General features: G+C 43.9%; 1 protein-coding gene across 1 annotated transcript in view; it reads right to left on the reverse strand.

Moving 5' to 3' along the window:
• Nucleotides 1–16,955: 16,955 nt before the first annotated feature.
• Nucleotides 16,956–23,831, reverse strand: part of LOC115128005 (uncharacterized) — a 28,741-nt gene continuing 21,865 nt past the window's right edge. Inside the window, exons 5-7 of the mRNA XM_065021444.1 lie at nt 22,800–23,026; nt 19,449–19,627; nt 16,956–17,455 (exon numbers count right to left, since the gene is read on the reverse strand). Coding sequence (XP_064877516.1) covers nt 17,257–17,455; nt 19,449–19,627; nt 22,800–23,026 — 605 coding nt within the window. The 3' untranslated portion in view covers nt 16,956–17,256. The remainder of the gene's footprint in view (nt 17,456–19,448; nt 19,628–22,799; nt 23,027–23,831) is intronic.

Below are 23,831 nucleotides of genomic sequence, written 5' to 3' on the forward strand. Positions count from 1 at the left end.
GCAGCATCATGTTGTGGGGGTGCCTTGCTGCAGGAGGCCTGGTGCACTTCACAAAATAGATGGCTTCATGAGGAAGGGAAATTATGTGGATATATTGAAGCAACATCTCAAGACATCAGTCTGGAAGTTAAAGCTTGGTCGCAAATGGATCTTCCAAATGGATAATGACCCCAAGCATACTTCCAAAGTTGTGTCAAAATGACTTAAGGACAACAAAGTCAAGGTATTGGAGTGGCCATCACAAAGCCTTGACTTCAATCCTATAGAAAATGTGTGGGAAGAAATGAAAAAGCGTGTGCGAGCAAGGAGGCCTACAACCCTGACTACCCAAAATGTTTGACCCAAGTTAAACCATTTAAAGGCAATGCTACAAAATACTAATTGAATGTATGTAAACTTCTGACCCACTGGGAATGTGATGAAAGAAATAAAAGCTGAAATAAATCATTCTCTCTACTATTATTCTGACATTTCACATTCTTAAAATAAAGTGGTGATCCTAACTGACCTAAGACAGGGAATGTTTACTAGGATTAAATGTCAGGAATTATGAAAAACTGAGTTTAAATGTATTTGGCTAAGGTGTATGTAAACTTCCGACTTCAACTGTATATACAACTTGCATCCTTGGCACAACATTATATTATATTCTACTCAATCAATAGGCTTCATTAATGTCATTCAGACTGTTTTGAAGTTGATACAACTGGCTATGATAGCTGAGGTTCATTGCTAAGTTCTGAACAAATATGTATACCAAATGTGTCACGTTCTGACCTTAGTTTCTTTGTTTTGCCTTTTGTTTTAGTATGGTCAGGGCGTGAGTTGGGTGGGTTGTCTATGTTAGTTTGTCTATGATTTTCTATTTCTGTGTTTGGCCTGGTATGGTTCTCAATCAGAGGCAGCTGTCAATTGTTGTCCCTGATTGAGAACCATATTTAGGTAGCCTGTTTTCCATTGTGTTTTGTGGGTGGTTATTTTCTGTCTTTGTGTATGTCGCCAGACAGGACTGTTTCGGTTTATTCACGTTTATTGTTTTGTTCCAGTGTTCTGTTCAGTTTGATTCATTAAATATTACATCATGAACACTTACCACGCCGCAAATTGGTCCTCCGATCCTTCTCGCTACTCCTCCTCAGAAGAGGAGGACAAGATCCGTTACAAAACTTTTGGGTACTGTCATGTCGTTGGCTATTAAGTGATATGACATGCTATTCTATAAAATCCTTTCTCTGTAATTAATATTACCTGATTGAGGTAATCATGCAAATGTATTTAACTAGAGAGTCGGGGCACCACAAAATAATATTTATAGAGCTGTTATCTTCCGAATAAACTCTTAAAGACCTAGTAATATTTTACATCAATAGCAGTCAATATTAATCGTCATATTAATTCAGTCTTAAAGCCAATTCTTGGTTATCTTCACGAACCCTGGCTAACAAGTTGAATCAGCAATACACAATTGGGTTTAATTATTTATTTACTAAATACCCAACTAATCACACAGAATTACATATACAGAGAATGAATCATACCTTGATTACAAATTACATCATAAAGGAAAACGTCCCTAGTGGGCGGAACAGATATGACAGCTGGTTACACAAAAGAAAAGGGGGCTGGGTTTGAGTGAAAGACTGAGGGACAAAGGGAGAAGCTGTGCTATCGTAAATACAGTATCTTATGCATTTTAAATTACCGCCCATTTGGAAAAGGAAAATGCAATAAATATTCACTTTGAGCTGCGCTTCGGTAGGTTGGTGGTAGATGGAAGGCCGTGTTGCCCAACCGAGTCCTTTGAAGAATGTCTCTGGTGGTCAATTGGATACGTTGTAGTAACGTCGTTGTGTGGTAGATGGGATACTCTGTCTGTTCTTTCCTAGACCACGTTTGCAGCTGCTGTTGCTAACTCAACGGCTAGGAGGTATCACTTCTGTAGTGAATAAGAGATCAAAGTTCATACCATTCGCAACCAAAACTCACTAAGAGGTTGGCATAGTTCTGTAGTTGACATGTTAGTCCTTTTAACGCAGAGGCTGCAGACCTCACATACTTGGAACAGGTTACATTTTCATCAAGGGAGAGGAGGGCGTGTTTGAAAAGCTGTATAACCATGTCCCTTCACAGGGGCGGGCTACTGATTGAGCAGAGCCCTACCTTATGAAAACCAAAATCTCTCATTTGGAAGATAAAATTACATTTCATCTCTTCACCAATAATTGTATATTCAAACATTCAAATTGAACAACAATTCCATGTGAATCCTATAACTCTGATGTGTAGCCTTTCCACTGTAGAGTTTATGTCATCCTATCATCGATGAGAATGTCTCAGATGACAATGAACTGACATCATAGGTTTTATTTCTTCTTTAATCAGGACAACCGTTTTCAGCTGTGCTAACATAATTGCGAAAAAGGTTTTCTAATGATCAATTAGCTTTTTAAAATGATAAACTTGGATTAGCTAACACAACGTGCCATTGGAACACAGGAGTGATGTTTGCTGATACTGGGCCTATATAGATATTCCATTAAACATCAGCCGTTTCCAGCTACAATGGGTCATTTACAACATGAACAATGTCTACATTGTATTTCTAATCAATTTGATGTTATTTTAATGGACAAAACATTTGCTTTTCTTCCAAGCACCAGGATATTTCTAACTAAAAAGCTTGTAAATGTTACACATTCTTTTTCTCAGTTCAGTTCCCAAAGTAATGGAACAGTTACGTCTGCCGTCAAATAAGTAGATTTATTTGGTACGATTAAAAGGAAATCAATTGTTGAATTCCTCTGCCAAATGTTCCATGTGTTGAACAGTGTTTACACTGTTGCGTGTTTCCATGGAGACGGCCATGGTGATTACTAAGGCTGCTCACTAAGGTCCCCCCAGTGTTGATACCAGCGGGGACCTTCTCTCAACTCCCTCACTTCCTGTCCCTGCTGAGATCATGTTCATCTGCTCAGCAGCTGCACACACACACACACACACACAAACACACACAGACAGATTCACAGATCTGTTCCTAGGTAGCTTATTCCTAGCGGTGTGTGTATGGGGCCATGTTATTGAGGATAACCAGTAAAGTAGTGGGAAATGCTTCAGATACCCTCTGTCTTCCTGTCATCGTCCTGTGTGAGTTTATTCCCGGTTCACAGTGTTGACCAACATTTGATTAAACAGACTAGTTTTAGACATTTAAAGAGACTTCCTCCATGGCCATGGAAGGATTTGATCACAAGATAAGCATAAGGGAATAGGGTAGTAGGGGATGGGGTAGTAGGGGATGGGGTAGTAGGGAATGGGGTAGTAGGGGATGGGGTAGTATGGGATGGGGGGGTAGAGAATGGGGAGTAGAGAATGGGGTAGTAGGGGATTTAAAAAAAAAATATTTCACCTTTATTTAACCAGGTAGGCTAGTTGAGAACAAGTTCTCATTAGGGAATGGGGAGTAGTTGGTGGGGTAGTAGGGAATGGGGAGTAAGGAATGGGGTAGTAGGGGATGTGGGGAATGGGGTAGTAGTGGATGGAGTAGTAGGGAATGTAGGAAATGTGGTAGTAGGGATTGGGGTAGTATGGGATGGGAGAGAGGGAATGGGGTAATGGGGGGGGAGTAATGAATGGGGTAGTAGGGAATGGGGTAGTAGGAATGGGGGAGTAGGGGATGGGGTAGTAGGTAATGGGGTAGTATGGGATGGGGGAGTAGGGAATGGGGGATTAGGGAATGGGGTAGTAGGGAATGGGGTATTAGATGATGGGGGAGAAGGGAATGGGGTAGTAGGGAATGGCGTAGTATGGGATGGGGGAGTAGGGAATGGGGGAGTAGGGAATGGGGAAGTAGGGAATTGGGTAGTAGGGGATGGGGATGGGGAAGTAGGGAATGGGGTAGTATGGGATGGGGGAGTAGAGAATGGGGGAGTAGAGAATGGGGGAGTAGGGAATGGGGTAGTAGGGGATGGGGAGTAGGGGATGGGGGAGTAGGGAATGGGGTAGTAGGGAATGTAGGGAATGGGGTAGTAGGCAACGGGGTAGTATGGGATGGGGAGTAGGGAATGGGGTAGTAGGGGATGGGGAGTAGGGAATGGGGTAGTAGGAAATGTGGTAGTATGGGCTGTGGGAGTAGGGAATGGGGTAGTAGTGAATGGGGTGGAAGGGAATGGGGTAGAAGGGAATGGGATAGTAGGGAATGGGGTAGAAGGGAATGGGGGAGTAGGGAATTGGGTAGTAGGGGATGGGGAAGTAGGGAATGGGGTAATAGAGGATGGGGTAGTAGGAATGAGGTAGTAGGGAATGGGGAGTAGGGAATTGGGTAGTAGGGGATGGGGAAGTAGGGAATGGGGTAGTAGGGAATGGGGAAGTAGGGAATGGGGTAGTATGGGATGGGGTAGTAGGGAATGGGGTAGTAGGGGATGTGGGGAATGGGGTAGTAGGGGATGGAGTAGTAGGGAATGTTGGGAATGTGGTAGTAGGGATTGGGGTAGTATGGGATGGGGAGTAGGGGATGGGGTAGTAGGAATGGGGTAGTATGGGATGGGGGAGTAGGGAATGGGGTAGTAGGGAATGGGGTAGTAGGGAATGGGATAGTAGGGAATGGGGAAGTACGGAATTGGGTAGTAGGGGATGGGGATGGGGAAGTAGGGAATGGGGGGGGTAGAGAATGGGGTAGTAGGGGATTTTTTTTTATTTTTTATTTCACCTTTATTTAACCAGGTAGGCTAGTTGAGAACAAGTTCTCATTTGCATCTGCGACCTGGCCAAGATAAAGCATAGCAGTGTGAACAGACAACACAGAGTTACACATGGAGTAAACAATTAACAAGTCAATAACACAGTAGAAAAAAATGGGCAGTCTATATACAATGTGTGCAAAAGGCATGAGGTAGGCGAATAATACAATTTTGCAGATTAACACTGGAGTGATAAATGATCAGATGGTCATGTACAGGTAGAGATATTGGTGTGCAAAAGAGCAGAAAAGTAAATAAATGAAAAAAAAACAAGTATAAAAACAGTATGGGAATGAGGTAGGTGAAAATGGGTGGGCTATTTACCAATAGACTATGTACAGCTGCAGCGATCGGTTAGCTGCTCGGATAGCTGATGTTTGAAGTTGGTGAGGGAGATAAAAGTCTCCAACTTCAGCGATTTTTGCAGTTCGTTCCAGTCACAGGCAGCAGAGTACTGGAACGAAAGGCGGCCAAATGAGGTGTTGGCTTTAGGGATGATCAGTGAGATACACCTGCTGGAGCGCGTGCTACGGATGGGTGTTGCCATCGTGACCAGTGAACTGAGATAAGGCGGAGCTTTACCTAGCATGGACTTGTAGATGACCTGGAGCCAGTGGGTCTGGCGACGAATATGTAGCGAGGGCCAGCCGACTAGAGCATACAAGTCGCAGTGGTGGGTGGTATAAGGTGCTTTGGTGACAAAACGGATGGCACTGTGATAGACTGCATCCAGTTTGCTGAGTAGAGTGTTGGAAGCCATTTTGTAGATGACATTGCCGAAGTCGAGGATCGGTAGGATAGTCAGTTTTACTAGGGTAAGCTTGGCGGCGTGAGTGAAGGAGGCTTTGTTGCGGAATAGAAAGCCGACTCTTGATTTGATTTTCGATTGGAGATGTTTGATGTGAGTCTGGAAGGAGAGTTTGCAGTCTAGCCAGACACCTAGGTACTTATAGATGTCCACATATTCAAGGTTGGAACCATCCAGGGTGGTGATGCTAGTCGGGCATGCGGGTGCAGGCAGCGATCGGTTGAAAAGCATGCATTTGGTTTTACTCGCGTTTAAGAGCAGTTGGAGGCCACGGAAGGAGTGCTGTATGGCATTGAAGCTCGTTTGGAGGTTAGATAGCACAGTGTCCAATGACGGGCCGAAAGTATATAGAATGGTGTCGTCTGCGTAGAGGTGGATCAGGGAATCGCCCGCAGCAAGAGCAACATCATTGATATATACAGAGAAAAGAGTCGGCCCGAGAATTGAACCCTGTGGCACCCCCATAGAGACTGCCAGAGGACCGGACAGCATGCCCTCCGATTTGACACACTGAACTCTGTCTGCAAAGTAATTGGTGAACCAGGCAAGGCAGTCATCCGAGAAACCGAGGCTATTGAGTCTGCCGATAAGAATATGGTGATTGACAGAGTCGAAAGCCTTGGCGAGGTCGATGAAGACGGCTGCACAGTACTGTCTTTTATCGATGGCGGTTATGATATCGTTTAGTACCTTGAGCGTGGCTGAGGTGCACCCGTGACCGGCTCGGAAACCAGATTGCACAGCGGAGAAGGTACGGTGGGATTCGAGATGGTCAGTGACCTGTTTGTTGACTTGGCATTCGAAGACCTTAGATAGGCAGGGCAGGATGGATATAGGTCTATAGCAGTTTGGGTCCAGGGTGTCTCCCCCTTTGAAGAGGGGATGACTGCGGCAGCTTTCAATCCTTCGGGATCTCAGACGATATGAAAGAGAGGTTGAACAGGCTGGTAATAGGGGTTGCGACAATTGCGGCAGATAGTTTCAGAAATAGAGGGTCCAGATTGTCAAGCCCAGCTGATTTGTACGGGTCTAGGTTTTGCAGCTCTTTCAGAACATCTGCTATCTGGATTTGGGTAAAGGAGAACCTGGAGAGGCTTGGGCGAGGAGCTGCGGGGGGACGGAGCTGTTGGCCGAGGTTGGAGTAGCCAGGCGGAAGGCATGGCCAGCCGTTGAGAAGTGCTTATTGAAGCTTTCGATAATCATGGATTTATCGGTGGAGACCGTGTTACCTAGCCTCAGTGCAGTGGGCAGCTGGGAGGAGGTGCTCTTGTTCTCCATGGACTTCACAGTGTCCCAGAACTTTTTGGAGTTGGAGCTACAGGATGCAAACTTCTGCCTGAAGAAGCTGGCCTTAGCTTTCCTGACTGACTGCGTGTATTGGTTCCTGACTTCCCTGAACAGTTGCATATCACGGGGCTATTCGATGCTATTGCAGTCCGCCACAGGATGTTTTTGTGCTGGTCGAGGGCAGTCAGGTCTGGAGTGAACCAAGGGCTGTATCTGTTCTTGGTTCTGCATTTTTTGAACGGAGCATGCTTATCTAAAATGGTGAGGAAGTTACTTTTAAAGAATGACCAGGCATCCTCAACTGACGGGATGAGGTCAATGTCCTTCCAGGATACCCGGGCCAGGTCGATTAGAAAGGCCTGCTCACAGAAGTGTTTTATGGAGCGTTTGACAGTGATGAGGGGTGGTCGTTTGACTGCGGCTCCGTGGCGGATACAGGCAATGAGGCAGTGATCGCTGAGATCCTGGTTGAAGACAGCGGAGGTGTATTTGGAGGGCCAGTTGGTCAGGATGACGTCTATGAGGGTGCCCTTGTTTACAGAGTTAGGGTTGTACCTGGTGGGTTCCTTGATGATTTGAGTGAGATTGAGGGCATCTAGCTTACATTGTAGGACTGCCGGGGTGTTAAGCATATCCCAGTTTAGGTCACCTAACAGAACAAACTCTGAAGCTAGATGGGGGGCGATCAATTCACAAATGGTGTCCAGCGCACAGCTGGGAGCTGAGGGGGGTCGGTAGCAGGCGGCAACAGTGAGAGACTTATTTCTGGAGAGAGTAATTTTCAAAATTAGTAGTTCGAACTGTTTGGGTATGGACCTGGAAAGTATGACATTACTTTGCAGGCTATCTCTGCAGTAGACTGCAACTCCGCCCCCTTTGGCAGTTCTATCTTGACGGAAGATGTTATAGTTGGGTATGGAAATCTCAGAATTCCTGAGCCAGGATTCAGACACGGCAAGGACATCAGGGTTAGCAGAGTGTGCTAAAGCAGTGAGTAAAACAAACTTAGGGAGGAGGCTTCTGATGTTGACATGCATAAAACCAAGGCTTTTTCGATCACAGAAGTCAACAAATGAGGGTACCTGGGGACATGCAGGGCCTGGGTTTACCTCCACATCACCCGCGGAACAGAGAAGTAGTAGTATGAGGGTGCGGCTAAAGGCTATCAAAACTGGTCGCCTAGAGCGTTGGGGGCAGAGGATAAGAGGAGCAGGTTTCTGGGCATGGTAGAATATATTCAGGGCATAATGCGCAGACAGGGGTATGGTGGGGTGCGGGTACAGCGGAGGTAGGCCCAGGCACTGGGTGATGATGAGAGAGGTTGTATCTCTGGACATGCTGGTTGTAATGGGTGAGGTCACCGCATGTGTGGGAGGTGGGACAAAGGAGGTAACAGGGGTATGCAGAGTGGGTCTAGGGGCTCCATTGTGAACTAAAACAATGATAACTAACCTGAACAACAGTATACAAGGCATATTGACATCTGAGAGAGACATACAGCGAGGCATACAGTAATCACAGGTGTTGAATTTGGAAAGCTAGCTAAAAACAGTAGGCGAGGCTAATCCGCTAGCACAACAAACAGCAGGTAAAATGGCGTTGACTAGGCAACGGGGCCGACAGGTAAGACAAACAAGCAGAAAGGAGTACCGTGATTAATGGACAGTCCAGCGTGCGTCAGCTATGTAGCCAAGAGATCAGTGTCCAGGGGGCAGCGGTGGATGGGCAGGGAGGCTGGGCTGGCGAGTGTTATCCAGGTTTTTAAAAAACTAACAATGACTAAATAGCTTGTAGCTAGTTAGCTGGTTAGCGTCTGGAGGTTCTTGAGTGTGTCATAAAAATAAAAATAAGAGTAAAAGTAATAGCGATTCCGTATCACATTGGGTGAGGCAGGTTTCCGGAAGGTATAAACAAATTAAAAATCAAAAAGAGATAGAAAGTAAATGGGGTCAGAGAGTGATTGGGACGCGGTGGTTCAGACGGTTAGCAGGCCTGTGCTAACAAGCTAACAGTTCGTAGGCCCGAGCTAGACAAGGTAGCAGTTAGCGGACCGGAGCTTGACAAGCTAGCCGTTAGCAGGCCGAATTAGCAAGCAGGGAGATAGCGAGGGCTAGAGAGTTAACCTTTGGGGGACGTCGCGATGGGGTGAGTCTGTTTATTCCTCTTCATGCGGTGAGCTGGAGATACAGCGATTCAGAAAGCTCGCGGGCCTTGGCCAGCAGATGGATCTTTGGCGATGTCGCAGCGGAAAAGCCTGTTGAAACCCCCTCGGACGATTATGTCGGCGGACCAGTCGTGATGGATCGGGCGGGGCTCCGTGTCGGCAGTAGAGGGTCCAGGCCAATTGGCAAAATAGGTATTGTTGGACCTCTTCGGCTAGTCGGGAGATGGGCTTAGCTCGAGGCTAGCTCCAGGCTAACTGGTGCTTGCTCTGAGACAGAGACGTTAGCCAGGAGTAGCCACTCGGATTGCAGCTAGCTAGTTGCGATGATCCGGTGTAAAGGTTCAGAGCTTGCGGTAGGAATCCGGAGATGTGGTAGAGAAAAAGCAGTCTGATATGCTTTGGGTAGATGTCGCGCTGGTGTCCTAGTTAGCGTTGAAGACCGCTAGCAGTGGCTAGCTACTAGCTAGTAGCTAGTTAGCTGGCTAGCTTCTGATGAGGGTTCCGATTCTAAAGTATAGAAAAAGCAGATCCGTACCACATTGGGTGATGCGGGTTGCAGGAGAGTATATTCAGCCTGTAGTTGGAAAGTGAGATTAAAATATGTACGAAATATATACAGAAAAAAACGAGGAAAACCTATATTTACACTATACAGGACGGGACAAGACAAAACACACGTCCGACTGCTACGCCATCTTAGAAAAAGATGGGGGAGTAGGGGATGGGGGAGTAGGGAATGGGGTAGTAGGGAATGTAGGGAATGGGGTAGTAGGCAACGGGGTAGTATGGGATGGGGTAGTAGGGAATGGGGTAGTATGGGATGGGGGAGTAGGGAATGGGGTAGTAGTAAATGGGGATGGGAGAGTAGGGAATGGGGTAGTAGGGGATGGGGGGAATGTAGGGAATGGGGTAGTAGGAAATGTGGTAGTATGGGGGATGTGGGAGTAGGGAATGGGGTAGTAGTGGGGGAATGGGGTAGGAAATGGGAATGGGATGTAGAAGGGAATGGGATAGTAGGGAATGGGGTAGAAGGGAATGGGGTAGAAGGAATGGGTAGTAGGGGGGTATGGGGAAGTAGGGAATGGGTAGTAGTAGGGAAGTAGGGAATGGGGTAGTAGGGAATGGGGTAGTAGGGAATGGGTAGTAGGGAATGGGATAGTAGGGAATGGGGGAGTAGGGAATTGGGTAGTAGGGGATGGGGAAGTAGGGAATGGGGTAGTAGGGAATGGGGTAGTAGGGGATGGGGTAGAAGGCAATGGGATAGTAGGGAATGGGGAAGAAGAGAATGGGGTAGTAGGGGATGGGGTAGTAGGGAATGAGGTAGTAGGGAATGGGGTAGTAGGGAATGGGGTAGTGGGGAATGGGGTAGTAGGGAATGGGGTAGTAGGGAATGGGGAAGTAGGGAATGGGGAAGTAGGGAATGGGGTAGTAGGGGATGGGGTAGTAGGGGATGGTACTATATACCTGTCTCTCTCTCTCTGTCCCTCCAGACTATAGACTCTACTGTACTCTACTATATACCGGTCTCTCTCTTTCTCTTCAGACTATAGACTCTACTGTACTCTACTATATACCTGTCTCTCTCTGTCCCTCCAGACTATAGACTCTACTGTACTCTACTATATACCTGTCTCTCTCTGCCTCTTCAGACTAGACTCTACTATATACCTGTCTCTCTCTCTGTCCCTCCAGACTATAGACTCTACTATATACCTATCTCTCTCTCTGTCTCTCCAGATTATAGACTCTACTATATGCCTGTCTCTCTCTCTGTCCCTCCAGACTATAGACTCTACTATACTCTAATATATACCTGTCTCTCTCTCTGTCCCTCCAGACTATAGACTCTACTATATGCCTGTCTCTCTCGGTCTCTCCAGACTAAAGACTCTACTATATGCCTGTCTCTCTCTCTGTCCCTCCAGACTATAGACTCTACTATATGCCTGTCTCTCTCTCTGTCTCTTCAGACTATAGAGTCGATTATATACCTGTTTCTCTTTCTGTCCCTCCAGACTATAGACTCTACTATATGCCTGTCTCTCTCTCTCTGTCTCTCCAGACTATAGACTCTACTATATGCCTGTCTCTCTCTCTGTCTCTCCAGACTATAGACTCTACTATATGCCTGTCTCTCTCTCTGTCTCTCCAGACTATAGACTCTACTGTATACCTGTTTCTCTCTCTGTCTCTCCAGACTATAGACTCTACTGTATACCTGTTTCTCTCTCTGTCCCTCCAGACTATAGACTCTACGATATGCCTGTCTCTCTCTCTGTCTCTCCAGACTATAGACTCTACTATATGCCTGTCTCTCTCTCTGTCTCTCCAGACTATAGACTCGACTATATACCTATTTCTCTCTCTGTCCCTCCAGACTATAGACTACTGTACTGTTACGTTCCCCAGTTTCTGTGTTGTGGGTTTGTATGTGTATGTTTTTCAGAAAATGGCTTCCTGGATTCTAAGCAGCTGATAGGTCAGCCCCATTGCAGATTGGAGCTCTGACCCCTCTCTCTCATCAAGGGATACAGCTGCCTCTGCAATTACCATCTCCTTCTCCAGCTTGATATTATCCAGTGTTCCTTTGTCAGAAGAGAGCTACTTTTTATGTCCCGTGTTGATTGTTGTGGCGGTCAGTAAAAGTTGTGTGGATATTATTTTGTAGCCGCTCCTTCGGCGGTATGTGTATCCCAAAAGTACTTAAGTGTTTTTGGTTATTGAAATTGTTCATTAAGTATTGGTAATTAGTCTGTTTCATTTGTTCCCAGGGAGGGAAGGATTTGATCCACTAAATCAAATCAAAATCAAATTTTATTTGTCACATACACATGGTTAGCAGATGTTAATGCGAGTGTAGCGAAATGCTTGTGCTTCTAGTTCCGACAATGCAGTAATAACCAACAAGTAATCTAGCTAACAATTCCAAAACTACTACCTTATAGACACAAGTGTAAGGGAATAAAGAATATGTACATAAAGAGATATGAATGAGTTTAATAACACTTAAAAAAACAAAAAACTGCATAGTTTCCTAGGAACGCGAAGCGAGGCGGCCATCTCTGTTGGCGCCGGAAGTAACTGTAATGTAATGCAGTGTAGTAAAATTATGAGTTGTGATTATAGTTCATTGTTTAGCTAGCTAGCTACATGTCTAAACAGAAGACTCCACTATGTAATGCAGGGTACTAACGTTATGAGTTGGGATTATAGTTCATTGTTTAGCTAGCTAGCTACATGTCTAAACAGAAGACTCCACTATGTAATGCAGTGTAGTAACGTTATGAGTTGGAATTATAGTTCATTGTTTAGCTAGCTAGCTACATGTCTAAACAGAAGACTCCACTATGTAATGCAGGGTAGTAACGTTATGAGTTGGGATTATAGTTAATTGTTTAGCTAGCTAGCTACATGTCTAAAGAAAAGACTCCACTATGTAATGCAGGGTAGTAACGTTATGAGTTGGGATTATAGTTCATTGTTTAGCTAGCTAGCTACATGTCTAAAGAAAAGACTCCACTATGTAATGCAGGGTACTAACGTTATGAGTTGGGATTATAGTTCATTGTTTAGCTAGCTAGCTACATGTCTAAAGAAAAGACTCCACTATGTAATGCAGGGTACTAACGTTATGAGTTGGGATTATAGTTCATTGTTTAGCTAGCTAGCTACATGTCTAAACAGAAGACTCCACTGTGTAATGCAGGGTACTAACGTTATGAGTTGGGATTATAGTTCATTGTTTAGCTAGCTACATGTATAAACAAATGACTCCACTATGCCAGTAACCATTTCACTGTACTGTTTACACCTTCTGTATCCTCTGCATGATTTCATATAGTGTTTGTTTACCAGAGACGGGAATGTGAAGAGCAACATGTATCAAAGTCAAATTACGATATAAAATTACATTCTGGTAGAATGCTCTGATTTTCACACTCACAACTATAAGCTATTTTCTGCAATTAGCTCGCCATTTACTTGTAAATAATGATCTTGTTGTGAGTTTATTTTGTGTAATAATGCATCTAGATTAGCTAAAGTGAAGTTGTTGTCAGCTATATGATATGGTCATTATTTGAACTGGATAGCCAGCTAGCTAACAAGCTAAAAACGAACCAAAACATTGTTCAGAAAGTTGCTTTTAGTTGGCTGGTTTGCTAGATTGACATTTACTAAATTCGTTTTTTAAACTGATGGGTTTATTGGTGTTAATAAAATACACCAATTATGCTATTTTGGACCACCATGCATCCTGTTGTTTTTGTGTTTCTACTTTTTCATAGCGACAACTGTCTACAGACACGTCGATAGGCGTAGTGTAGTAAAGCAGCCTTTAGTATTAACATTTTAGTTTTTTTTGTGCACTCTGTTTAGCACATGGCCTCACATGTGAATCCTTAAAGAGATGAGTGGGGCTAAGGGTTAAGAGGGTGTGAACAATGCTGAATGGGTGGGGCTAAGGCTTAAGAGGGTGTGAACAATGCTGAATGGGTGTAGACAAAGGAAAGACAATATGAAAATGTATGCACTCACTACTGTAAGTAACTCTGGATAAGAGCTTATGCTAAATGACTAACATGTAAAGAACAGCTCTCCAAAACATTCAAGGGACATTTTCTCAAAAGTGAGGTTACAAGTTTATCAACTTTCAAAGCAGAATGACTTTGCCATACTGTAGTGTAAGATATACAATTATCTTATCTCTGTGTCTTTACTTTTATAGGTGAACAGATGATCTCTGCATGTGTGGTTCCCACAGTGAAGCATGGAGGAGGAGATGTGAGGGTGTGGGGGTGCTTTGCTGGTGACACTGTATGTGATTTAACCTGTTGCGATGAGCAAACCCGTATCCGGGAGCGTAATCATAACCTCAAACGCATTAGCATAACGCAACGGACATAAATACCCCTAGAAACTTTTCCTATTCATGAAAATCGCAAATGAAATGAAATAAATATATTCAAACACAAGCTTAGCCTTTTGTTAACAACACTGTTATCTAAGATTTTCAAAATATGCGTTACAGCCAACGCTAGACAAGCATTTGTGTAAGTTTATCATGGCATAATGCTATGCTAGGCTCTGCTGGCAGCAGGCAACATTTTCATGAAAATAAGAAAAGCAACCAAATTAAATAATTTACCTTTGAAGAACTTCAGATGCTTTCACTCAGGAGACTCCCAGTTAGATAGCAAATGTTCCTTTTTTCCCAAAATATTATTTTTGTAGGCGAAATAGCTCCCGTTTGTTCATCATGCTTGGCTGAGAAATCGACCCTATAACGCCAAACTTTTTTCAAAATTTGCTCCATAATATCGACAGAAACACGGCAAACGTTGTTTAGGATCCATCCTCAAGGTGTTTTTAACAAATATATTCGATAATATATCCGTCGAGGCAGTTGGTTTCTCATAAGAAGCGATAGGAAAAATGGCTACCTCAGATTTTACGCGAGGTTTTCTGCGGGAGACACCATGTGACCACATGCCATATATGGTCCCTTACAGCCATTCTTCAAGGGAAATGCCTAAAAAGACGTCACAATGCTGTAGACACTTTGGGGAAAACGTAGAAAACGTAAGCTCATTCGTAGCTCATTCACAGCCATATAAGGAGTCATTGGCATGAGGTGGTTTCAAAAAAGGTGTCACTTCCTGGTTGGATTTTTTCTGGGTTTCGCCTGTAACATCAGTTCTGTGGCACTCACAGACAATATCTTTGCAGTTTTGGAAACGTCAGATTGTCTTCTTTCCAAAGCTGTCAATTATATGCATAGTCGAGCATCTTTTCTTGACAAAATATCTTGTTTAAAACGGGAACGTTTTTCATCCAAAAATTAAAATAGCGCCCCCTAAATCCAACTGGTTATTTAGAATTCAAGGCACAACCAGCATGTCTACCACAGCATTCTGCAGAGATACACCATCCCATCTGGTTTGCTCTTAGTGGAACTATCATTTGTTTTTCAACAGGACAATGACCCAACACACCTCCAGGCTGTGTAAGGGCTATTTGACCAAGAAGGAGAGTGATGGAGTGCTGCATCAGATGATCTGGCCTCCACAATCACCCAACCTCAACCCAGTTCAGATGGTTTGGGATGAGTTGGACTGCAGAGTGAATCACAGACAGTGTCACCAGCAAAGCACCCCCACACCATCACACCTCCTCTTCCATGCTTCACGGTGGGAACCACACATGCGGAGATCACCTGTTCACCTACTCTGCGTCTCAAAAGACACAGTGGTTAGAACCAAAAATCTCAAATTTGGACTCATCAGACCAGAGTGAAGGAAATGCTGCCAACTAGTGCTCAGCATATGTGAGAACTCCTTCAAGACTGTTGAAAAAGCATTCCTCATGAAGCTGGAAAAGGGTGGCTACTTTGAAGAATTTGAAATATATTTTTAATTCTTTGGTTACTAAACTTTTTTGGTTACTACATGATGCTATATGTGTTATTTCATAGTTTTGATGTCTTCACTATTATTCAACAATGTAGAAAAGAGAAAAAAATATAAAAAATAAAGAAAAGCCCTTGAATGAGTAGGTGTGTCCAAACTTTTGACTGGTACTGTATTGGCTGTCCTTTCCAGACTTTCCACTTTGGTTAAATAGGTATCCACGTTAGCAGTGAGCACTTCCAATGATTCAATTCAATCCCTCACAAATATTCTCTCGTATAGTAGTTTTCAACTCTTTCTGTTGGTGCTGAGAGCCGCCATGTTCCCACTGTTGAATTGTGGACAGAGAAATTCTAGCTGCTGGAGCGTAATAGACCTGCTAGTTATTTCTTGTCCCACATCTTAATATGATGTTTAGTATTGACAGGTTGCAAAAGAAAGCCATGAAAAGGCCACTCGCTTCAATGCATGCCACCGGAACCTTTCCTCAATATTTATTTCTTCCATTTTTTTATATCTCTAATATATTCTGTACCGTGACGAACTAAGTGAAAGGATGTGTTCTGTTGTTCTACGGGTGTCTTCTGTTGTTGTACGGGTGTGTTCTGTTGTTCTACGGGTGTGTTCTGTTGTTCTACGGGTGTGTTCTGTTGTTCTACGGAAGTTTTCTGTTGTTCTACGGGTGTGTTCTGTTGTTCTACGGGTGTGTTCTGTTGTTCTACGGGTGTGTTCTGTTGTTCTACGGGTGTGTTCTGTTGTTCTACGGGTGTCTTCTGTTGTTCTACGGAAGTTTTCTGTTGATCTACGGGTGTGTTCTGTTATTCTATGGAAGTGTTCTGTTGTTCTACGGAAGTGTTCTGTTGTTCTACGGAAGTGTTCTGTTGTTCTAAGGGTGTCTTCTGTTGTTCTACGGAAGTTTTCTGTTGATCTACGGGTGTGTTCTGTTATTCTATGGAAGTGTTCTGTTGTTCTACGGAAGTGTTCTGTTGTTCTAAGGGTGTGTTCTGTTGTTATATGGCTGTGTTGTGTTCTATTTTTCTAGGTGCTGCTGCCTAACACGTTCTGCACCAACGCATTCTTCAAGAACAACTACTGGATGACAGCTGCAGAAGAGTGGGTAGAACAGAAAACATGGGCAGCTAATTGTTTACAGCCAGTAGAGTTTTACAGCTCATCACTACAGCAGAGTTGCATGTGTTGCAGAAATCCCACCAGTCAGTCAGCCACATCATCGCATGCCATATTGCCACATTATACAAGCTATTTTAATTACTGACATTTCATATGCTTTGTGCCAGTTACTCAACATATTCAGAGAGCAGGGGTTTTCAGGACGTGCCGCCTAAGACCCTTTTTGATCCAGAAAAAACTCTTGTTTTATTAGATGAATGAATGTAGTGGATGTTTGTATGTAATGAAGCTCTATTGGTTCCAGATTCTCTCAAGAAAATCACCAGGGATGTTCATTTAATACTGTATATACCATTTATAATAACACACACAAGTGACTATAATGACCTTACCTGGGTCCCATTGCACCCTGTTTCCCAGATCAAAAGTAGTGCACTACATAGCATATAGGGTGCCATTTGGGATGCTGCTCTTCTTTTAGTACTGATGATTCTACTGACACTACTGAAGAGGTTGTAATGAAATGAACAGTGGTGGTTGGAACATACTGACCATTTATTATATTAGTGTTGATTTTTCACATTTGTCTTCCATAGTGCAGTGGTGTGGTTTCAGTCTGAGGTTGCATCTCAAATGGCACCCGATTCCCTATACAGTACCAACGTTTGGTCAAAGTAGTGCACTGTATAGGGTGCCATTTGGGACTCACACAAGGGGTTTTCCTCAGTTGATGTGCAGGGTGACATCCCTATAGGTCCGAGTCTCTACGATGCTCTGGGCTGGCTGTGATTGGCTGGTTCCAGCAGTTTGTCTGGTGTCATAGGGGGCTGGGTGTTTCTGGAAAACGTGGATACGCCTCTCTTTGTCTGTTAGGGGAGGAGCTGACCTCTTGTACTGGAACGACCTCTGCCTCAGGAACTCCCTTCAGGAAGTGACATCACACTTATGTTTCATGGTCCTTTAAAACAAATCTGTGGCACCTATAGCTCTCAGCTAGGGACTCTATTTATTTTTCACTAACATTTCCTGTTACTAAATACAACTACAAGACAGTGATATAGATTAGTATCTATACAGTTATTTACTACATTTGTAAAATCTGAGATTCTGTTGTGACTAATGTTAGTGTGTATGGTAATAAAGATTGTGAGGTAACATACATGAACTGGCACTTGTAGAGTCAGGAGTAATAAGGTTAGGTAAGGGTTAGAGTCAGGATTGTTAGGGTTAGGGAGTGTTAGGGTTAGAGTCAGGAGTGTTAGGGTTAGGGTTAGGGAGTGTTAGGGTTAGGGAGTGTTAGGGTAGAGTCAGGAGTATTAGGGTTAGGTAAGGGTTAGAGTCAGGAGTGTTAGGGTTAGAGAGTGTTAGGGTTAGAGTCAGGAGTATTAGGGTTAGGTAAGGGTTAGAGTCAGGAGTGTTAGGGTTAGAGAGTGTTAGGGTTAGAGTCAGGAGTGTTAGGGTTAGGTAAGTCTCATGGACTAACAGTCACCCCTATAGCTCGGCCAGCTTTCACCACAGATATGGAAGTGTTACATATGTGGATGCAGTAGGTTAGGGTTAGAGTCAGGAGTGTTAGGGTTAGAGTTAGAGTCAGGAGTGTTAGAGTTAGGGTTAAGGTTAGAGTTAGAGTCAGGAGTGTTAGGGTTAAGGTTAGAGTTAGAGTCAGGAGTGTTAGGGTTAGAGTTAGAGTCAGGAGAGTTAGGGTTAGGGTTAGAGTTAGAGTCAGGAGTGTTAGGGTTAGGGTTAGAGTCAGTGTTAGGGTTAGGATTAGGATTAGGTAAGTCTCATGGACTAACAGTCACCCCTATAGCTCGGCCAGCTTTCACCACAGATATGGAAGTGTTACATATGTGGATGCAGTGCATTGAGACAAATCCAATGCAAAAAAATGATTGTTTTTATTATGCTAATTCCATTTATTGGGGGGGTTAAAATATGCATAGCCAACAAAGAGAAATAGGTGAAGTGTTAATTGGTTAAGTGAGTGTCGTCATGGTAACTTCCATAAAGTGGTACTTTTTGTAGTGTCAGGAGGGTTAGGCTAGGGGGGAAGTGTTAGTTTTAGGTAACTTCCATAAAGTGGGACTTGTTGTAGTGTCAGGAGGGTTAGGGGTTAGGCTTTAGGGTGGTACTTGTTGTAGTGTCAGGAGGGTTAGGCTAGGGGGAGTGTTAGCTTTAGGTAACTTCCATAAAGTGGTACTTGTTGTAGTGTCAGGAGGGTTAGGCTAGGGGGGAAGTGTTAGCTTTAGGTAACTTCCATAAAGTGGTACTTGTTGTAGTGTCAGGAGGGTTAGGCTAGGGGGGGAGTGTTAGCTTTAGGTAACTTCCATAAAGTGGTACTTGTTGTAGTGTCAGGAGGGTTAGGCTAGGGGGGAAGTGTTAGCTTTAGGTAACTTCCATAAAGTGATACTTGTTGTAGTGTCAGGAGGGTTAGGGGTTAGGCGAGGGGGGAGTGTTAGCTTTAGGTAACTTCCATAAAGTGGTACTTGTTGTAGTGTCAGGAGGGTTAGGCTAGGGGGGGAGTGTTAGCTTTAGGTAACTTCCATAAAGTGGTACTTGTTGTAGTGTCAGGAGGGTTAGGCTAGGGGAGTGTTAGCTTTAGGTAACATACATAAAGGGTACTTGTTGTAGTGTCAGGAGGGTTAGGCTAGGGGGGAAGTGTTAGCTTTAGGTAACTTCCATAAAGTGGTACTTGTTGTAGTGTCAGGAGGGTTAGGCTAGGGGGGGAGTGTTAGCTTTAGGTAACATACATAAAGTGGTACTTGTTGTAGTGTCAGGAGGGTTAGGCTAGGGGGGAAGTGTTAGTTTTAGGTAACATACTGTACATAATGTGTTACTTGCTGTAGTGTGATGGTTGTCGTGGTAATGTATGTGATGTGTTGCTTGTTGTAGTGAGGGTGGTCATGGTAACTTACGTAAAGTGGTACTTGTTGTAGTGTGAGGGTTGTCGGGGGATGGTGTTCTTATCCCAGCTCAGACTGTGTTCCGGGAACGGTCCTGGGGCGAAGGACGAGCTCTCCTCTCTCACCACCGCCATACGGCCTGACCTGGAGACCTGCTGGGGTTGTTGCAGTACTGACAGTACCGGCATGGGCTGTGATACAACACACATACATTGTCATACAGTAAGTACACACACAACCATTACCAAACAAACACCAGTGAGGGTGGAAGGATTTTTCAATAATTTTAATTTGTTTTTACTATGTTTGATCGTTTTCTGCTTTCTGATTTAGAAGGTTTGTGGATGCTTCTCTTCTGTCATTACTTGATGCTGTTGAATACTAAATAAATCAAATCTAATGTTATTGGTCACATACACATATTTATCAGATGTTATTGCAGGTGTAGCGAAATGCTTATGTTCAGACTAGCTCCAACAGTGCAGTAACATCTAACAATTCACAACTATACACTTAAATATAAAAGTTAAATTATGGAATTAAGACATTTTTAAATATTACTACGAGCAATGTCGGAGTGGCATTGACTAAAATACAGTAGAATAGAATACAGCAAATAAACCCAGCCAAAAAAAGAAACGGACCTTTTTCAGGACCCCGTCTTTCAAAGATAATTCATAAAAATCCGAATAACTTCACAGATCTTCATTGTAAAGGGTTTAAACACTGTTTTCCATGAACCATAATGAACATGCACCTGTGGAACGGTCATTAAGACACTAACAGCTTATAGACGGTAGGCAATTAAGGTCACAGTTATGAAAACTTAGGACACTAAAGAGGCCTTTCTACGGACTCTGAAAAACACCAAAAGAAAGATGCCCAGGAGCCCAGCTCATCTGCGTGAACGTGCCTTAGGCATGCTGCAAGGAGGCATGAGGACTGCAGATGTGGCCAGGGAAGTAAATTGCAATATCCGTACAGTGAGATGCCTAAGACAGTGCTACAGGGAGACGGGACGGACAGCTGATCGTCCTCGCAGTGGCAGACCATGTGTAACAACACCTGCACAGGTGTTACACCAGGAACGCACAATCCCTCCATCAGTGATTAGACTGTCCGCAATAGGCTGAGAGAGGCTGGACTGGGGGTTTGTAGGCCTGTTGTAAGGCAGGTCCACACCAGACATCACCGGCAACAACATTGCCTATGGGCACGAAACCACCATTGCTGGACCAGACGGGACTGGCAAAAAGTGCTATTCATTAACGAGTCGCGGATTTGTCTCACCAGGGATGATGGTCGGATTCGCTAACCCTAACTAGTCGAAGGAATGAGTGTTACACCGAGGCCTGTACTCTGGAGCGGGATCGATTTGGAGGTGGAGGGTCCATCATGGTCTGGAGCGGTGTGCCACAGCATCAATCTCAAAAATCAAGCAATCTCAACACGGTTCGTTATAGGGAAGACATCCTCCTCCCTCCTGACATGACCCTCCAGCATGACAATGCCACAAACAGATACTGACTGTTACTTTTGATTTGTTCACGGTCAAATTATTCAATTTCTGTTATTCACATGTCTGTGGAACTTGTTCAGTTTACAGTTGAAGTCAAAACTTTACAATACACCTTAGCCAAATAAATTTAAACTCAATTTCTGACATTTAATCCTAGTAAAAATCCCTGTTTTCAGTCAGATAGGATCACCACTGTATTAAAATAATGTGAAATGTCAGAATAATAGTAGAGAGAATGATTTATTTCATCTTTTATTCCTTTCATCACATTCCCAGTGGGTCAGAAGTTTACATTCACTCAATTAGTATTTGGTAGCATTGCCTTTAAATTGTTTAACATGGGGTAAACGTTTTGGGTAGCCTTCCACAAGATTCCCACAATAAGTTGTGAGTCAGGGTTGTAAGGCCTCCTTGCTCGCACACGCTTTTTCAGTTCTGCCCACAAATTTTCTATGGGATTGAAATCAGGGCTTTGTGATAGCCACTCCAATACGTTGACTTTGTTGTCCTTAAGCCATTTGGCCACAACTTTGGAAGTATGCTTGGGGTCATTGTCCATCTGGAAGACCCATTTGCAAACAAGCTTCCTGACTGATGTCGTGAGATGTTGCTTCAATATATCCACATCATTTCCCTACCTCGTGATGCCATCTATTTTGTGAAGTGCACCAGTCCTTCCTGCAGCAGAGCACCCCCACAACATGATGCTGCCACCCCCGTGCTTCACGGTTGGGATGGTGTTCTTTGGCTTGCAAACCTCCCCCTTTTTCCTCCAAACATAACGATGGTCATTATGGCCAAACGGTTCTATTTTTGTTTCATCAGACCAGAGGGCATTTCTCCAAAAAGTACGATCTTTGTCCCCATGTGCAGTTGCAATCCGTAGTCTCGCTTTTTTATGGCGGCTTTGGAGCAGTGGCTTCTTCCTTGCTGAGGGGTTATGTCGATATAGGACTTATTTTACTGTGGATATAGATACTTTTGTACCTGCTTCCTCCAGCATCTTCACAAGGTCCTTTGCTGTTGTTCTGGGATTGATTTGCACTTTTCGCACCAAAGTATGTTCATCTCTAGGAGACAGAACGCGTCTCCTTCCTGAGTGGTATGACGGATGCGTGGTCCCATGGTGTTTAGACTTACGTATAAACAAGTATAAGAGATTTTTTGTGCAAAATGTCCAAATGACATCAATTGGACCGGTTTTAAGGAAGTAAAAACAAATATCCAACATTCTGGTAGTATATCAGTTCATCTTGGATGCACATTATGTGGTAACAAATATCCCACATTCTGGTAGTATATCAGTTCATCTTGGATGCACATTATGTGGTAAAAAATTCTATACTGTCAGCTTTTATTTCACTGAAAGAAATTGCATGTTTAGGCTACACAACAGGTCCCTAAATGTGCCTTCTTACGGTATTCCCCTCAAGATGCTGAAAGAAAGAAATCATATTTCTCCACTTCTGTTCGCGAGACAAAATGAACATTTTTCTGCAAGAAACAGTTCATTGTTCAGGAGTTAATTCTATAATAGGCTACAATTGAAGCCGAAAGTCAGCGGCCAGACTTCAGCTCCTATTCCAACTGGGCTACTGTTCCCATCTGAGCTTGAAATGAGGGAGTACGGCCGTGTCTGACACACACGGTAACACACATCTCTGGCTCAAGGAGCAAAGAGAACACACTGTATTTCAGGGGAAGAACATGATGTCATGTTCTGTAATTCCTCCTCAACATTACTTTTGATTTTCTGTGATTGTCTATTAATGGGGGCAGGAGTGTTTCCTGAAGCAGTGTTCACCTGAACAGGTAAATCTCCTGTCCCTACTCCTGTTCCCTACCTTGAGGGTGAGGCCAGGTTTCCTGAGGGAGTATTTCATTGGTCGATCCTTCAGTATATCATGCAGCTTCCCTGGGTCGGCCCCGCCCATGTGGCAGCTGAACTGTGGGACCCGCACGTGGCTGCAGTTTGGCGCGGGAGTGTGTCCTGCATCAGGCAGCACCTTCCTCAGCCAGCGGTAGTACTGAGACTGGGCTCCCTGCAGCTGCTCCCTCTGCAGACGCTCTCCTGGGGGAGGGAACACAGGTAGGAGCATATTATAATGAATGTTTCACAATGCCATGCCCTACTGAACGCCGTTGAAAACTGGATCCTTCTGAACACTGAATAATGCTGAACACTAACCTACTAAAGTGTGTATCCTACTGAATGCCGTGCCCTAATGAAAACTGGATCCTTCTGAACACTGTATCCTACTGAACACTGTATCCTACTGAACACTGTATCCTACTGAACACTGTATCCTACTGAACACTGTAACCTACTGAACACTGTAACCTACTGAACACTGTATCCTACTGAACACTGTATCCTACTGAACACTGTAACCTACTGAACACTGTATCCTACTGAACACTGTATCCTACTGAACACTGTAACCTACTGAACACTGTAACCTACTGAACACTGTATCCTACTGAACACTGTATCCTACTGAACACTGTAACCTACTGAACACTGTATCCTACTGAACACTGTATCCTACTGAACACTGTAACCTACTGAACACTGTAACCTACTGAACACTGTATCCTACTGAACACTGTAACCTACTGAACACTAACCTACTAAAGGGTGTAACCTACTGAATGCTGTATCCTATTGAACAGTGTATTCTACTAAATGTTGTATCCTACTGAACACTGGGCTATACTGTATCCTACTGAACACTGGGCTATACTGTATCCTACTGAACACTGGGCTATACTGTATCCTACTGAACGCTGTATCCTACTGAATGCTGAATCCTACTGAACACTGCAACCTACTGAATGCTGTATCCTACTGAATGCTGAATCCTACTGAACACTGC

This window comes from Oncorhynchus nerka, linkage group LG2 (assembly GCF_034236695.1).
Source record: "Oncorhynchus nerka isolate Pitt River linkage group LG2, Oner_Uvic_2.0, whole genome shotgun sequence".
Lineage (NCBI taxonomy): Eukaryota > Metazoa > Chordata > Actinopteri > Salmoniformes > Salmonidae > Oncorhynchus > Oncorhynchus nerka.